The following is a 15,064-nucleotide window of genomic DNA, read 5'->3' as shown; positions in this document are numbered from 1 at the left end:
AGCCCAGGCCCCGAATTCTGTTTTTAACTCAAGCCACCAACGACGTTCGAAGTTCCCTTTCCAGGGCGGGTTGGGTTGGCGGGCAAAGTGCAGTGCAAGGGGTCCGGATTCGGAAACGCGGGACAGGAGGAGGGGGAAAGGAGGGAATCCCTGAGCCAGCCTGCGTAGGTATCCTTCACCGCCAACCTGGGATCGAGCTGTGAGGCGTCTGCCAGGCACGACAAGATGGGAAAAGAGTGGAGACGCAGAAGCAACCATGCCCAACCCTTTGGGCAGGGTACGATGAGTCAACTTTCCAACATCCAGAGAAGCCGTCGTCGTCCATCAGGGCGACGGAAAGAAAGACGATGGAAGTGGCTGGTTGAAAGGTTGTTTGCCCGGGCTGGCTGGAATTGACGGGCGATGAGAGGCATTGGTAGGTTTGCCCTAATCCAGAACCCAGCTCCCTGTACTATTGCAAGGATACGACGACAATTGGAAGCTGGGAAAGCACCTTGGGCCACCTGATGAAAATCTGTCGATGCTCGCAAAGAATTGTTCGACGGGACGACGCGCGATGAGCGGTGATGATGTTGGCCGACTTCTGCAACGCGCCCCAACCGCGTCCTGCATCTGCGCCATGGCAAATGCACATGAGCCGAGGTGTCGACGGGTGTCGGATTGTCGTGCTACAGGATCTTGATCTCCAAAAGGAGGGCCCATTTGGGGGCCGTCGATAACGCATGCGTAGGCAGGCGGGTTTTCTGCGATGCGCCGTAAAGTTTCCGCTCGCGTGTTGTGGAGAGGCACGCTGAGAAGTGACGAGTAACGGGCTGACAAGATCCTGTTGCGGGTACCCACGCTTTCCACTCCGTTCGTGATATCCTCCTTGACTGATAGGACGCGCGCACTGACTGGCACCGACGCCCAGAAGGCAGCAGAGTTTTCACGTCGAAGGAGTCATTTGCTCTGGGGACTGGTGAAGTATTTTTTTCTTCCCTCCTTCTCTCGAGACTTCTATTCGGGCGGGATGATAGCCGTAGGTGGATTGGGGTGATGCACGGCGTCCGTTCACCGCCATGGAGGCGTAGAATTTTGTGGACGGGGAGCGGTTCCGAGAGCCCAGTCTCAGTCACCTTGTTTGCAACAGAGCGGGAACCCTGGACGAGTGCATGAATGGAATCTGGAACCGAATTGATCCAAGCTCCAGCAGGTCAATTGTCGGGGATACAGCTCTGTCCAGCTCTCGCGAGCCTCCAAGGAGAAGGCGACGCCGTGCGCGCATCGGTTGCGCTCCTCCTTTGACAGGGAGGCTGATGAATGAGGGATGAATGAGGGGGAAGAGACCCAGACGGACCCAGGACTCTGGATGACGTCGGAAGAGTGAAACGGAGGCGGTGGATCGCGGAATCGCATCATGAGCACGCGCGCGACGGGGGGTCCCAGATCCATCGCTTGAAGTTCAATCTCCGACTTCAAAGCTGGGAAAAAATGTCTGAGAGCAGCTCCGGAGTGGATCCCGGGGATGAGAAGCTTAAGCTGCCGGTGGGGGGCTCACCGACAAAACGGACTGGAAGTTGGAACGACCGTCATCTTATCGAGTCAAGAAAGAAACTTGACATGGTGATCAATCGGTCCAGCCTCCTCCATCATCAACGAGGCCGCGTAGGGAGGTTTTGCTCTCCGACATATTGGTATTTCGCAAACATCGGCCGTAAACCTGAGCTGGGAACCCTTCACTCGTGAGATGAGGTGAGACCGGGGATCCTCACCGGGATGCTAATTCGGAAGAGACAGTCTTGGATCTAAACCGAATATTCAGGGAACAAGGGTGGTCTCAAGTTCAGATGCCCCGCTGGGGTCAGCCCTGTCGGTAGACCATCTCAATAGTGGCTGAACGAGATATTTCTTCTCGTCATCAGCCATTGACCTTGTAGGAAATTGGATGGTTTTCTCGGGAGAACGAGCAGAGAAGCAAGTGGTTGCTGAACGGTCGGACTGTGCGAACTTTTGTTCTTGCTTCAAACCAGCTAGTTCCTGGGCATCGCGAGGGCTGAGCGACCTAACCCTAGGAACCGAACTTGCGCGGCAACACCAAGCCTATTCCGACTGCCGATGGAGCGACGGGCATGAATGTGGCTTTGAGTCAGTCGATGGATTATTTCTCCGTTCCCGAAGTACCTTAGGGTATATGGGAAGAAGAAATAACGAAAGAGTTGGAAGGTTGAAGGAGTCATCCGAGGCTGATTACCAACCGATCTCGATCGAGCCGTGTCGTTGGGCAACAACGTACGTTTGGGTACGAGGTTGGGGTCAGCCGTGCCTTTAGAGACGGTGGACTTGGCAGGCGGAGCAAGGCAAGGCGAGAGAAAATGGCAGAGCGGCCGTGTTAGAGGCCCAGGAACGCCGCGATGATGCCCCTCGTTCATGCAAGGCGCAGGAGAAAGCACGATGAGGCAACGAGATCAGTGTTGAAGAGGGCGGGGAGAATTCCGTGTGGATAATCCGAGCCAACGTGACAGGCCGAATGCGGGCGTTGGGCGCAACTGGGGGAGATGCCGCAGTTGAGATGTGTCGCACGCGGCGTCTCCCAATGATAATGACGACTTCTGGCGGTCTGAGGCTGTAGCTCAGATATCAAATCATTCAGATTAGGGGTCGTGGGCCGGTGGTCTGGTCTAGCCAACAGGTTGGGCTCTGTCGCCAGGAACGCGCAGGAGACAACGGCGAGAATCGACGTATTGGATGCGAAAGCCGTCGCCGTAGGCTAGCAGCTGTAGCTGTACACAGCTTTCTAGGCGCGATTGTCACGAACGAAGGCCATCGGCCATCGGCCATGCGGCAGTCAATAAGTTGAGTAAGGTACCTCGGATGGCTCGTTGTCGTTTTGAGGTGGTGAAGTATCTTGGCGACAAGGGCGACAAGGGCGACAAGGAGGAGAGCGAGTGCGTGAGATTCTCACTGGAAGATTCGGCGATGGATGGAGGAGGATTGGATTGATGCGGCTAAGGGCGGTTCGAAGGTCGATGCTAGTCGACTGTCAGGTACGGTCGTGGGCAGAATCCATGAATGTCAGAGGTCGCGACTCTGGTGCGGTAGCAGAAATCGCTCGCCTCACTTGGACGATTGGCTAATGACGGGGACGGCGGCGGCCCATTAACGGGTCGTTTTATGGACGCCCCGCTTTTCAAACGGCGCCATTGATGGGCGGCACCGTGCACGGGCGGCTTCCACCTTCCGGCTTTCGCGGCGGCCGAGTTTTTCCAGAAGGTGAGGAGACGGTGGGCTACGGCGGACCGCAAGGTAAGGCAAGTGCGGTCTCCAGGTCCACCTGCCTCCATCCCTAGATAGTGTGTATTCACATCGTACTAGCTGGGTGAGGTGTGCTGGGTTGGGCCCAGAAACGCTACTCTGCACTGCACTGCAAAGCTACTGCGCAGGAAAGATCTACTAACCTCAGGCCCCAAGGCACCTTGGGGGCGATGCTGCAGCCATCGCCAGGGCATCTTCTCTCCTTCGACCTCACAGAATGCGCAGAGAGCGTTGGTCGGGCCCCTCGGTGGAGTCGCGCATGAATCACGTCTCCGATGAACATTCGTGACGTCGCGAATCCTGCAGCGGTCGCGGGCTTGGCCGGATCGTCTGGCGCGCTCCAGGACGCGAAACGCGTTGCCATGAATCGACCACGGGCCCTGCGGCAGCAGACCACGACATCTCGAGACTCGATCTAGAGGGGCAGCATGAGGGGAGACCGCAGGCAGGCGAGGTATCCGGCCCGCGATCTTGGGTGTCGAGGTACATCGAGGCCTCTCGCTCAATTGCCCCTCTTCAGCCTCTACTAACGGAGACGGACAGAAACGAGCAGAGAGGCCCAAACAAGCACCATGGCGCATGGCACACCGACAAAGCAGAGAGGGAGAGGGAGGGTCTTCACAGCTGACGATGGGCCGCGCAGTATGCGGCCATGAAGCACAGTGGAGCTGGGGCTCACGCGTCTCTCCAGGCTGAGTGGCTGGTTTGGTGTTGACACTCCGGCTTGGGCATCACCGGCGCCGCTGAAAAGGTTTCCGGATGTTGTTTCCCAGCCACCGACTTTTCCCTTCGTCGTCGTCGTCGTCGCAGTCGTCGCACTGCGTGATGGAGGACCCTCATGCGCAGCGCGCAGCCCCTCTCCTGCGCATGTTTCTCGATGTTGGAATTGACTTTGCCCGCTGGGGTCAAGGCGCCCGAGAATTAGGCGAAGGGTGGCTGTTTCCCTCCAGGGATGTGGCTGAGAAGTCGTCTGAGGGTACGGGCATCATCCCATCCTACAACGGACGAGGTTGGCCAATTGCGCTTTGTTCTTTTGGTTTTCGAGAAGGAAAACGGGGCTTTGGGACTACAGAGACTGCAGAGACTGCAGAGATTTACGGACACCAGCCAAGTCTGTTGAGGTGATCGATCGGATCGGTTGCATTATCGCCGTGTGGGATTTTCGCATGTTGGGCTAGCCAGATGATCTAGGGAATAAGTGACGATACCACTCTGGATGGGGACTCGTCATGCTCTATCTCTGTAGAGACGGATACCCTCAAGGTTCTCTGCGTCGGCCATCGCGAAGTGAGCACCTTGCCCGAGGTACACACGGCATGACTTGCCGTGATTGGGAAGACGGGCGACTTCGATTTGGATGTTTTGATAGCGCAAGGTTCTGTATTCTGCTTGTTTGCCCTGGCCTGTTGCTTCGTCTGGTTGCAATCACACCGGGATGCTCAGCATGACAGTTGAATGGCAGAGCATCAATGTCATCTCAGGTCATACCTTGCCTGCCTTACCAAGATAAGGTGCCTGGTGAGGGAGGTTCGATGCTACTACCAATACCAATCTGAGCTGAAGTAAGCTCAGCCCTTCACCTCTGAACCAGTGCCTCGTTCGCCCTGTAGCGAGAGCCTGGCGAGGGGTGGTCACCCCATTTCAGCGCCGAGCAATAGGAGCTGCTGGACGAGAAACAGTGGCTTACCAGGTAGGTAGGTACCTTAAGGTAGGTACTTGCATTGGGTAGGGCCTGGCAAAGAGGGTTGCAGGAGGGCTGCTGTGACATGAACAGCTCTGCAGCAGTCTGGAGAAGATTAGGTATCAACGGGGTGGTGCGGGCGGGCCTATCGCGGAAGAGAGCGGCCGTCGCTGCCCAACCTGCTGGAGCTGCCTGGTATTCCGAACCCCCGTTGTCTCTCGTCCAGTGGATTCGGTCACCAGGGACTCGAAGCTCACCACTCAGAGCTCACCTCTTATTTTTGCATCTTTCCTTCCGTTTTTGGTCATCACAACGGCTTCGCCTTCCCACCGAGGGGCACCACCTACCGTACCTACCCAGCTAGGTACCTTGCCAATGTACCTCACCTTACATCGTACTCCGTACTTACTTGCCTTCCTAGCGCCGTACGTCATTCTTGGTCCACCGTTCAAACATCCAGACCGTCTACACTCACCTCAGGCAGCACCACACGTTTCCGACGGTGTTGCACTGCACCTACCAAGACCTACACCTCACAGTGCTGGGCTCTACATGGAACTTGCGGTGCAGAACAACGGTGGCCAATTCCCTCACCATTTGCTCATCCGTCCTTCCTTGATCCAACCTCTGCGCACGCATTTGCCGAACAGACGGTGGCCCAAGCAGCGCCCAACCCCTACCGTCTGTGACCGTGACCGCCATTCCCATTTGCGCCGAGCTGGCTGGCTGGGTGTGTTTCCCCCTTCCGTCTCCTTCATTTTCTTTTTTTCTTTTGCGCGCAAAGAACCAAGTCATAGAAAAAAAATTCTATTTTTTATTTCCCGCTATTGGCCGTCCCGGTTGACGGCCGAGCCGTCTTCCCCATCTCCATTCACGGCCTTCAACCTCCCTTGCCTGACCCGCCCGTCGCTCAGAGCGTCTTCCGGCAAGATCCCCGTCCAGCTAGACCCGGCGCATCGCGGCCAGGACCCAAAGGCCCAGAACCCAGAATCTCTTGTCATCCTCCTCTTCGCTGACCTCATTCGTCGGCCGGAATCTGTCGTCCCCCAGCGGCCCTTGACTGACACACGCATACCCGGCCAAGGCTCCCCCCAACTGAGAGCCACAAGACCGAGAGAGCGCACAGAGAATCCAGTCGGAGCACATCGGCTGGGCGTGGGGTTGGGTTTCGCTTTGGCTTTCTCTGTGCCCATACTGCTTGCTACTACTCTGTACCAAGTACTGCGGCAGGTACACACAGAGCGCCGTCCCATCCCATCCCATCCCATCCCGTCGTATGCCATCCCGCCCTCCGTCCCATGGCCCCCCCAAGTATCTTTCTTGCCGTCTCGCCTGGCCTTACCCTGCCCTGTCAGGCCCCGGCTGCCGTTTCTATTCCCATACGGCCATGATGATGGGATTACAACCCCCCAAAGAGCTCGTCCCCAAGCCTCTTTCCAGGCCTCATGTACCTTGCCCTAGCTTTAGCCCGCCGAGCGGTACCTTAGCCTATCCCCATGGCCTCTCTCATACACACTCTCTCTCCCCTTGGGTACCAAGAAGAAAACAAGGGAGGACGGCGGCAACAGTCTATCGAGTTGATAGAGTCCGTGAGGAGAGTTCGAGGCGGTCTAAAGCCAAACACAACCCCTGCTCAAATGCTCCCCTTGTCTTGTCCGTGTCTTGTTCCAAGGAATACTTTGCAACCGTATTGCGTCGGCCGTCCGTCTGTGCTTGTCAGTAGGTAGTGTAGTGTAATAGTCAGCGCGGCAGCCCAGCCTGCCGCAATCCCAAGCTCTCGTTCTCGCCATGCTTGGATCAAACCATCATGACAAGATACTGGCAAGATTTCCGGGGACATCCCGCGGTCTCACGAGGGATGAAGGCCAGGCATGGACAAGACATTCTCCATGTAGCAGAGGCATCATGACGGACCCGGCATCCAGCGAAGCAGGGAAACGAAGGAAGTTCCGGCTCCTTGGCATCATGATCTCTCTTGTCTGACCAGCAGTCTCTGTTCCTACATACCACAGATACGGTTTCTCTTGAGAGAGAGAGAGAGAGAGAGAGAGAAGACTCAGAGTCTTGCTGACTGGGCTCCTACTCGGCACGTTCTCACTAGACACCCACCCCCGTCGTTTGTCGGCCACCCTCCACAAACGAGTGAGTGACCAGACCAACCCACCCATCCCATCCCACCCGCCGTACACTACTATGGCTCTCCGTTCTGCTGCTCTGCTCTCGCCGTAAAGAGCTCTCCTCCATCTCGTCGATTGCCCATCCCGGCCTAGGTCGCGCGTTCGTCCCTCTTGTCTTTCCCCACTGCTTTCTCTCTGTCTCTTGAGTCTCTGCATCCTGGCACATTCGAATTGGGACCCGGACCAAGCCTGACCTGCACCTGCACCATCCGCAACTCTGCTGCTCCCATACGCTCTTCCCTCCCCAGTCCCCTCCTCCCCTCCCCATCCATGCCCACCGTATTCTTCTGGAAGCCAAGCAAAGTACCTCAACCCGGCCACCGTTTCCGACCAAGTACCTCGTCCCCGTTCTCCCGCAGAAGTGCCGCCTTTGGATCCAAAAGTACAAAACCATCCGCCGTCCTCCTCACGCTCTACCTTGTCTGCCACCAAGACCCAAGTCCACCAAGAGAACGAGATCCATCCCACACCACACTCACACAACCGTACATACGTACATACGTACATACATATACATATTCCCGACACCCCATCTTTCGACGATTCCCTCCCCCGTTGTTGCAACACACAATTGTTTATTATTGTTCCATCGTCCATCCTTCTCTCGACCTGCCTCACATATCGGCGGCCTACCAACTCTCGCACACACACACAACACACACGCACGCACTCACTCACACACGATACATACTGAGGCTTTCCCCGCCCTGTGTCTGACTGACCTGCTCTTCAACTTGCCACAAGATCTGGAGTGCATCGCAGCACCGTACGACTCGAACGAAGAAACGATACCAAGCCTGTGAGTGTGTTTCTGTTTCCTCAGTTCCCTCAGACTACTTTGCCTTGTTCTTCTTGTTGCGCTCTGCTGCAACGCACTGCCTTAAAACTTTCCGGCCTCCCTCCCACCCGCTCGACTTCCTGATCCCCACCAACCTCTCTTATCACTCCTCTCTCACTCACTCCGGCCGCTCGTCCGCTCCCACCACCTTCTTTGCTTTTTTCCTGGCCCTCTTCCCTGCCTCACCTCATTTGCGCTGCTCTGTGGTCCAGCTACCTTCTCAAAAGCCCGCGTCTCGCTATTTTTCTCCAGCGATTTTGCATGCATCCTCTTTACACCCATCATCATCCTTCTGCACACAGCCTGAGTGCATTCCCCTCACCTGCGAGTCCCTCTGAGAATCCGCAGCACCGTCCCCACACCTCACTCGACCCAAAAATATACCCTGGATGATCATTCTCACCGCCGCCTGCCACCCACGACTAACACAACTATTTCCAAGATTTTTTCCAAAGAGGAAAAATTAAATAGGCATCATTTTGCTCGCATAGAAGCACCTCGCAGTCATCTTTAGACTGCCCCATCACATTCACCAGAAATGGTCTCAACCTACCAGATGCCGACCTACTTCAGACCGAATCCCTTGACCGTCGACACAAGTCAAGCGCAAAAGTACTACGAGGAGGAGGACCACAGCATTCTGGACGAGAACATCTTGGATCACAGCGCGCTCGACTCGGGCCTGGAAATGTCGCCCCCCATGGCCGACAGCCGCAGGGAATCTTTCGCCGTCGGCGGCTCGCTCTTCTCCCCAAAGACGGAAGACTGGCAGTCAGTCGAGATGCAGTCGGTGCCGTCCAACAACCCCTTCCACATGGAGCAGCACAGCAACAACCCCTTCATGCGCCTCGACCACGCCCAGCCCTCTCCCTTTGGCCCCCAAGGCAACGCCTGGTCCTTGAGCAACACCTCCGGCTCTTGCACTCCCCTGCAACAGTTCGACGGCATGCCCGCGGAGTACGACAACAGCGCTCTGTTCCAAAGACCTACCGTCCAGGGCCAAACGCCCTTCACCAACCCCACCGGCCAAATCAACATGTTCGCCTCCATCGGCTCCGGCAACCAGTCTATCCCCACCTCACCGCAGAAGGGCTGGATCGGTCAGTCAGAGTCCATGGCGAAGAAGATGCGCCCGGGAAGCCCCACCATCCGCTCGCACAACGACATGAGGAGAGGTGACGGCATCCGCAAGAAGAACGCCCGCTTCGACATCCCCGCCGAGCGCAACCTCAGCAACATCGACCAGCTCATCGCCCAGTCCACCGACGAGCAGGAAATCAAGGAGCTCAAGCAACAAAAACGTCTCTTGAGGAATCGTCAAGCAGCGTAAGTGAACACCAACATCCTCTGCCTTGCACACACACTGACATCCGATCACAGTCTCGACTCTCGCCAGAGGAAGAAGCAGCACACTGAGCGCCTCGAGGATGAGAAGAAGCAGTTCACCGCCGTCCTCACCGACATGGAGGAGGAGATGGCCGAGATGAGGCAAAAGATGGAGCAGCTCCTGAGGGAGAAGCAGTTCCAACAGGAGTACATTGAGTCTCTCACCATGGAGAAGGAGGAGATGATCCGCACCCACACCATCGAGACTGGCGAGCTCCGCAAAAAGGTCAGCGTCCTCACCGACCACGTCCAGCGCCTCGAGAACGCCGCCATGGCCGCCCCTCCCAGCAACGCCTTCGTCTCCGGCTACGACGACATGGACGGCATGACCATGCCCGGCACCTGGGACAACGTCAACTTCCTCGGCGAGTACCCCATGGAGCAGCAGCAGCAGCAGCCCGAGGTCAAGCAGGAGCTCCAGGTCGTCCCCGCCAAGAAGGCGGAGGTCCCCTTCCCCGTCGACGCCGACAAGCCTTCCTCCTCCCAGGGCGGCATCCTCTTCATGCTCTTCCTCGTCGGCGCCTTCGTCCTCTCCAGCCGCTCCACCCCGGCCATCCCCCGCGTCTCCGAGGACGTCCGCGCCGAGGCCGCCACCCTGCTCGAGAATGTCTTCAAGGACGCCGGCGTCAACGAGGCCTCCAACACCCTCAACGCCGTCGCTCCCCAGCCCTCCGGCGGCTCATGGGTTGTCGACCAGGCCTCCGTCGGCCTCGGTGGCGATGCCACCATGTCCGGCGTCGCCCCCTCCATGCTCGGCCAGCTCGGCGACTCCCTCACCCAGCCCACCGAGGAGCAGGCCAACGAGCAGCTCTTCGGCCTGTCCGCCGCCCAGTACAACGGCGTCAGCTCCCAGGACTTCCTCAGCAACGGGCCCACGCCCGCCGAGCGCGCCACCAGCCAGGGCCGCAGGAACCTCGCCGACGCCCTCGCCGCCATGCGCAACTCCAACAAGCAGTCCGCCGCCGAGGTCTACACCAGATCGCTGCTGTGGGACCAGATCCCCAGCGAGGTGGTCAGGAATTTCGCCAAAATGGTGTCCGAGTCCAACAAGATTGGCACTGACGAATAACGAATGTCTTCGCATATGAATGAACCAAAAAAAGAAACGAAGCAGTACGAGAAAAAAGAGAACCTCAACGATCTCATGATCAAGACGAAACCAAACATCTTCACACCAAAACATTGTTTCCTTTTCTATTTCTCCCGAAGCGCCTCTCATCATACACTTCTTTACCGCTCCACCGCGGGACCCCCCAGACATTGTTGCTCACGCACCAAACGATCCTCTTTTTTCGCCCCAAAAACAAAACCATGATCGAAGCTCCTTCGGGCCTTACTTTATCTGCTGTTTTTACATTTTTGTCTTCTCATCTCCTAGTGTGTTTTTCTCGGTATCTTAGCAAGCAAGCGAGCGAGCATTCTGGATTTATATCTGTCGCACAGTCCTGGTATCAGTTTGTTGTTATCTGCTTTTCCTTTTGGTATTTTCCATCCACTGCTTATTCCCAGTGCGGGGCGAGCAGCGGAGGCGGGCGGTTGGGTTTTAGGGATGGATGTACAATGGGCGGGAATGGGATGGGATGGCGGTCACAACGGGAGACAAAACCTGGAGAGCAGGTCTCATCACATTTAGGAGGGCAGAGAAGGGATGGATAGCGGTTGCTTTGTGTTTTTGTTTTGTTTTTCCCTTTGACATTTCACTTTGTGCTTCTCATTTGTTTTCCATTTCCTTATTCCTTTTTTTCATCTTGTCTCGAGAGAGATGGCAAGCGACCGCATTGCGCGCAGCAGATTGCGACGAAAGAAACGAAGAGGAGGAAGGAAGGGGACATCTCACGACGTCCAAAGAAGAAGAAAAATGACAAAGTCGAAACGAATCTGATGATCAATGAGACACACACACAAACACACACACATTCAACGCTCTCACGAAACGCGCGCAAATAACATCGCTTTTTTTTAACCGTCCATTTATTCACTTCGACACATACACACACACACACACTATCTTTTCGTCCATTTACTTTGTTCACCACACACACACACACCAAACATTTTACGACCGTCAACGTTTACGACGACGAAAACAACAGTTCTCAGCGAAAGAAATCACTTCCAGCACAGCGAGCAGAAGGAAAGCGGGCACAGCGGCGGGGAAAGCATTGAAGAATTTATTGATAGTGGAGGACTTGGATTCCCCCTCAGGATTCTTATTGTTTATTTTCTTCTACCTTAGTGTAGCACCATGGCGCAAGACTCCAAAGATGGCCGGTTCTTGAAAGATAGACGGCCTGTTGGGTATTTGGCTTGGTCAAATCCTTTTTTCTATTCATGTAGCTACTTGCGAAGCTTTCTTACCAAAGCACTTGAAAGATACCATGGAAACTCATTTGTGTTTTCTTTTTTACTACTACCACTAAATCTTCCCGCTTTGATTGCCAACCGTGATTTGTGAATACTTCGAGCAGATGACTTTCTTCACTTGGATGAAAACCTTGGCTATAAAAAGTCTAAAAAGTCGTAAATGGTACGGGATGACCTTGCCTTCCACGTTGATCGTTGATCTGATCCGCGCTGAGCGCAAACACTCATAGGTCTCGAGGGGGTATATCGAGGGCCGTGATAAGGATATGATCTGCGCCCGTTGGTCACTCGCCTATCCCCCAAAGCAGTGTTATCGAGAGGAGGGGGCGACAACCAAAAACCCCGTTTTCGCCATTGTCGTCTTCAGTTCCCCTCGCACTATTGGCGAACACCACAGTTCGGGGGGGAGGGGGAGAACGCATCACCGTTTATTCCTTCCTTCCTTCCTGCCTTAGTCTTGGGCGATGAACGGTACGGTACGTACGCGGAATGTGTAAGGTGTGTGTGTGACCTGCGGTTTCTGTTGGAGATCACGTCCGCCGTCTCGGGAATGGCACCCGGGAAGGGAGTAGGCGGTCTTTCCTTGGTTCTTGGTTTAGAGTAGACCAATGGGTTGGTTGGGGGGGCAGCAGCAGCAGCTTTGATGCCGCATTAGCGTTGTTTTTGAGGTTTTCTGATTGCATGGGAAGGGCGAGGCAAAGGTCTTTTTCACTGTGGTCGACGGCGCGGCGCGTGAGATGGTGGGCGCAGCGCAGCGCAGACCTGGGGCTGGAAGGGGCATGCGGGTGAGCCTGTGGTAGTGCGGCGCGGGAAACACGGGAAATTCTTTTTTTTCTGGGGGCCCGTTTCTGGTGATGTTGCATGTAGATGGATGGATGGCATCGCGGCTGGTGGTGTTTGGGGATCACAATGGCAGCAAACGGGCGTAGCGGCTGAAGAGGGATGAATGGGATTGTCTCTTCCCTCTGGAAACACACTAAAGATTTCCACGACCCTATTGTCTCGCGCGGTTGAACAATAGAAGCCACAGCCCGCTAAAGGGTAGCTTTGAGTCTTACATCTTAGGTCGGAAGGGGGATAAAAAGTGCGGAGGCTGGTAAAGACCTCTTAGCTCCCCCTAATGGGCGAGATCCCGCATCTCTTTCCTCGGTGCTAAGACATAGTGCCATTCGCGGTCTTCGTGGAAGGAAAAGGCGAAGCTCGCAAGCTGCGAGCTTCAGCACGATGATGTACATGGGAGGAGACTTGTGTCTCTTTCGCGTGAGTCGTCGGCTCGGGTTCCGATGAGGTCAGATGGGGAGCTGGAGGGCCCAGGTTAGATGCACCCTTGGGAATACCGGCATCTATCAAGCCAGAAGATGAGGCAACGCTTCCAGATCATTGGGTCACAACAGACTTGGTATCCGCTCCATTTGCCCTGTATTGCCCCTCCTGCCTGGCTCACCAAAGTCCCCAGATAGATAGAGCGCTGTGCGAAAATGGGAGAGAATGTGGTGAGACGGGAAGGATGTGGCGGCGGATAAGATGCTGAGATTGATAAGGTGGCACGTAGTATCAGCCCAAGCCTTTGGTGTAAGACGGCAGGCAGACGCAGCAGGAAGGGGGGGGGCATGATGGATGATGCGCGGTCGTACTCGATGTGCGTCTGAGACATTCTGGAGGTCGCATGCTTGGGTGCTCGCTCACGGGAGCTGGGAACTGGGGGCCAAACGGCGCGGTGACGGTGAGCGGCCGCGGTGTAGGCCCAGGTCTGCGGCGAGGAATCGGAATCGCACTCAGCATCGTCATGCTCCTTTCCGTAATTCTGCGCCGTCTATCCGCGGGAAAAGGATATCTTCCGGCCGCGCGGTGCGAAGAAACGGTGCATAATTGAGGCCATGAGGTAAGAGGAAGCCCCCCATCTTCGACGGCTAAAGAAGCTAGGATGATAGGACCATGTGGCTAAGGGACCTAACTACCACGGTGAAGAAGGTGAACTACAAGCTAGCTAACCCGACCTAGCCTGACCTTAGGTGAAGGAGCGGCGCGCGGCCTTCAATCACTCGCGAGTGGCGAAAGGTGCGGGCTAGCCACATGTAGGTGAGCAGGTGAGAAGGAACATCCCTAAGCGTGCAGGTTCGGATGGGTTCATCCGTTTTCCGTCGCGATGCTATCATGACGCGGACCTACCTTACTGCAGAGCGTCAAGGAAGTTTCAAGCCAGGGCATCTTTGCAAGTTTTGCTGAAGTTGCACCGCTTCATTGGGTCATCCTCCTTAGCCTAAGCAATCTGATCTCGCGATGATACAAACGGCCAGGAGAGAAGAGAAGAAAACACCAGATGAACACTCACCTGTCGTTCCATGATGCGCGCATCCTCTTCTTAGTCTGAATGTCCTGCATAGGCCCCGAAGATGCGAACCTGTGAGTTAGCGAGAGAGGGTTCGGCCTCTTTCCCCCTTCCCCAGAGCGAAGACGCGAGGCTAAGGTACGGTCTACTGTACGACCTGTCCAGCTGAGTTGCAAGATTTTTCCTTGGTATCAAAGGACCAGGCACACATTGGCTGAAAGCTCATCCCCATCCGTTCAAGAGACGTCGCGCAGGTTTCGCATCAGGGGGCAGTGACAGTCATGACTGCTCAACCGTAAGACGGGATTCCTAGAACCACAAGGTTAGTTCCCCCCTTTTTTGCCCTGGCCGAACACACGAGGACAAGCTTAGAAATAAATCTAGTGCAATAAAGCGTGTGTCATGAAGCCCCAGACCCGGAGTATATCGTACCTTCCCTCCCCTGGCCCCGCAACCTCATCAAGAAACATCTCGCGATCTCCTCGTACAGCGATCGAATAGCAAGTGACTCCTCACTCCTCACTCCTAACAGGCGTTCCCCTGAAGCAGCGGGAAACCGCATGGGAAGTGGGAACCATCAATGTCTCTCAGCGCGCCGACGCACAGCGCAACGCATGTTCATGCGTCCAACACAAAAGGAACCCAGGTAGGCCAAACAGCGTTTCCAGGTCGTGCTATCCTTTGTCCGCCCTTGAGACGACGGATGATGGGCTTGTGGCGACCCACCCCTCCCGGGAACGGGAAGGGGATGGTCCTCGAACGACGTCGGGAGGAACTTTGCTTCGGCCCGGACGAGGATGACGGGATCGCCGGAGTGTGGATGGAGAATCGGCCGCCGGGTCTGGGGCCGGTCTGTCCCGTTGAGGAGTCCCCTCTGTGTAAACAAAGTTGTGCTTTGTAGTATTCTGCAGTACTGATATTGGGTATGAGGCTCTTCTTTGCCCAGGGGGTATGATACAACTGAGAAAATGAAGTAATGATAAAAAATGCCTCCCACT

The 15,064-nt window shown here is 55.7% G+C and overlaps 1 protein-coding gene across 1 annotated transcript; it reads left to right on the top strand.

The window, feature by feature from the left end:
* Nucleotides 1-8,525: 8,525 nt before the first annotated feature.
* On the top strand, nucleotides 8,526-10,442 carry CGCA056_v000815 (uncharacterized protein; the record flags this gene model as incomplete). Its single annotated transcript, XM_037316076.1, has 2 exons — nucleotides 8,526-9,313; nucleotides 9,368-10,442. 2 exons carry the CDS (start codon nucleotides 8,526-8,528, stop codon nucleotides 10,440-10,442), a joined length of 1,863 nt encoding a protein of 620 aa, XP_037185464.1.
* Nucleotides 10,443-15,064: the final 4,622 nt, after the last annotated feature.

Source organism: Colletotrichum aenigma (genome assembly GCF_013390185.1).
Source record: "Colletotrichum aenigma strain Cg56 chromosome Unknown KSG_Cg56_contig01, whole genome shotgun sequence".
Taxonomy (NCBI): domain Eukaryota; kingdom Fungi; phylum Ascomycota; class Sordariomycetes; order Glomerellales; family Glomerellaceae; genus Colletotrichum; species Colletotrichum aenigma.
Note: the sequence above shows the minus strand (reverse complement) of the source record. Positions and strands in the feature narration are given on the sequence as shown.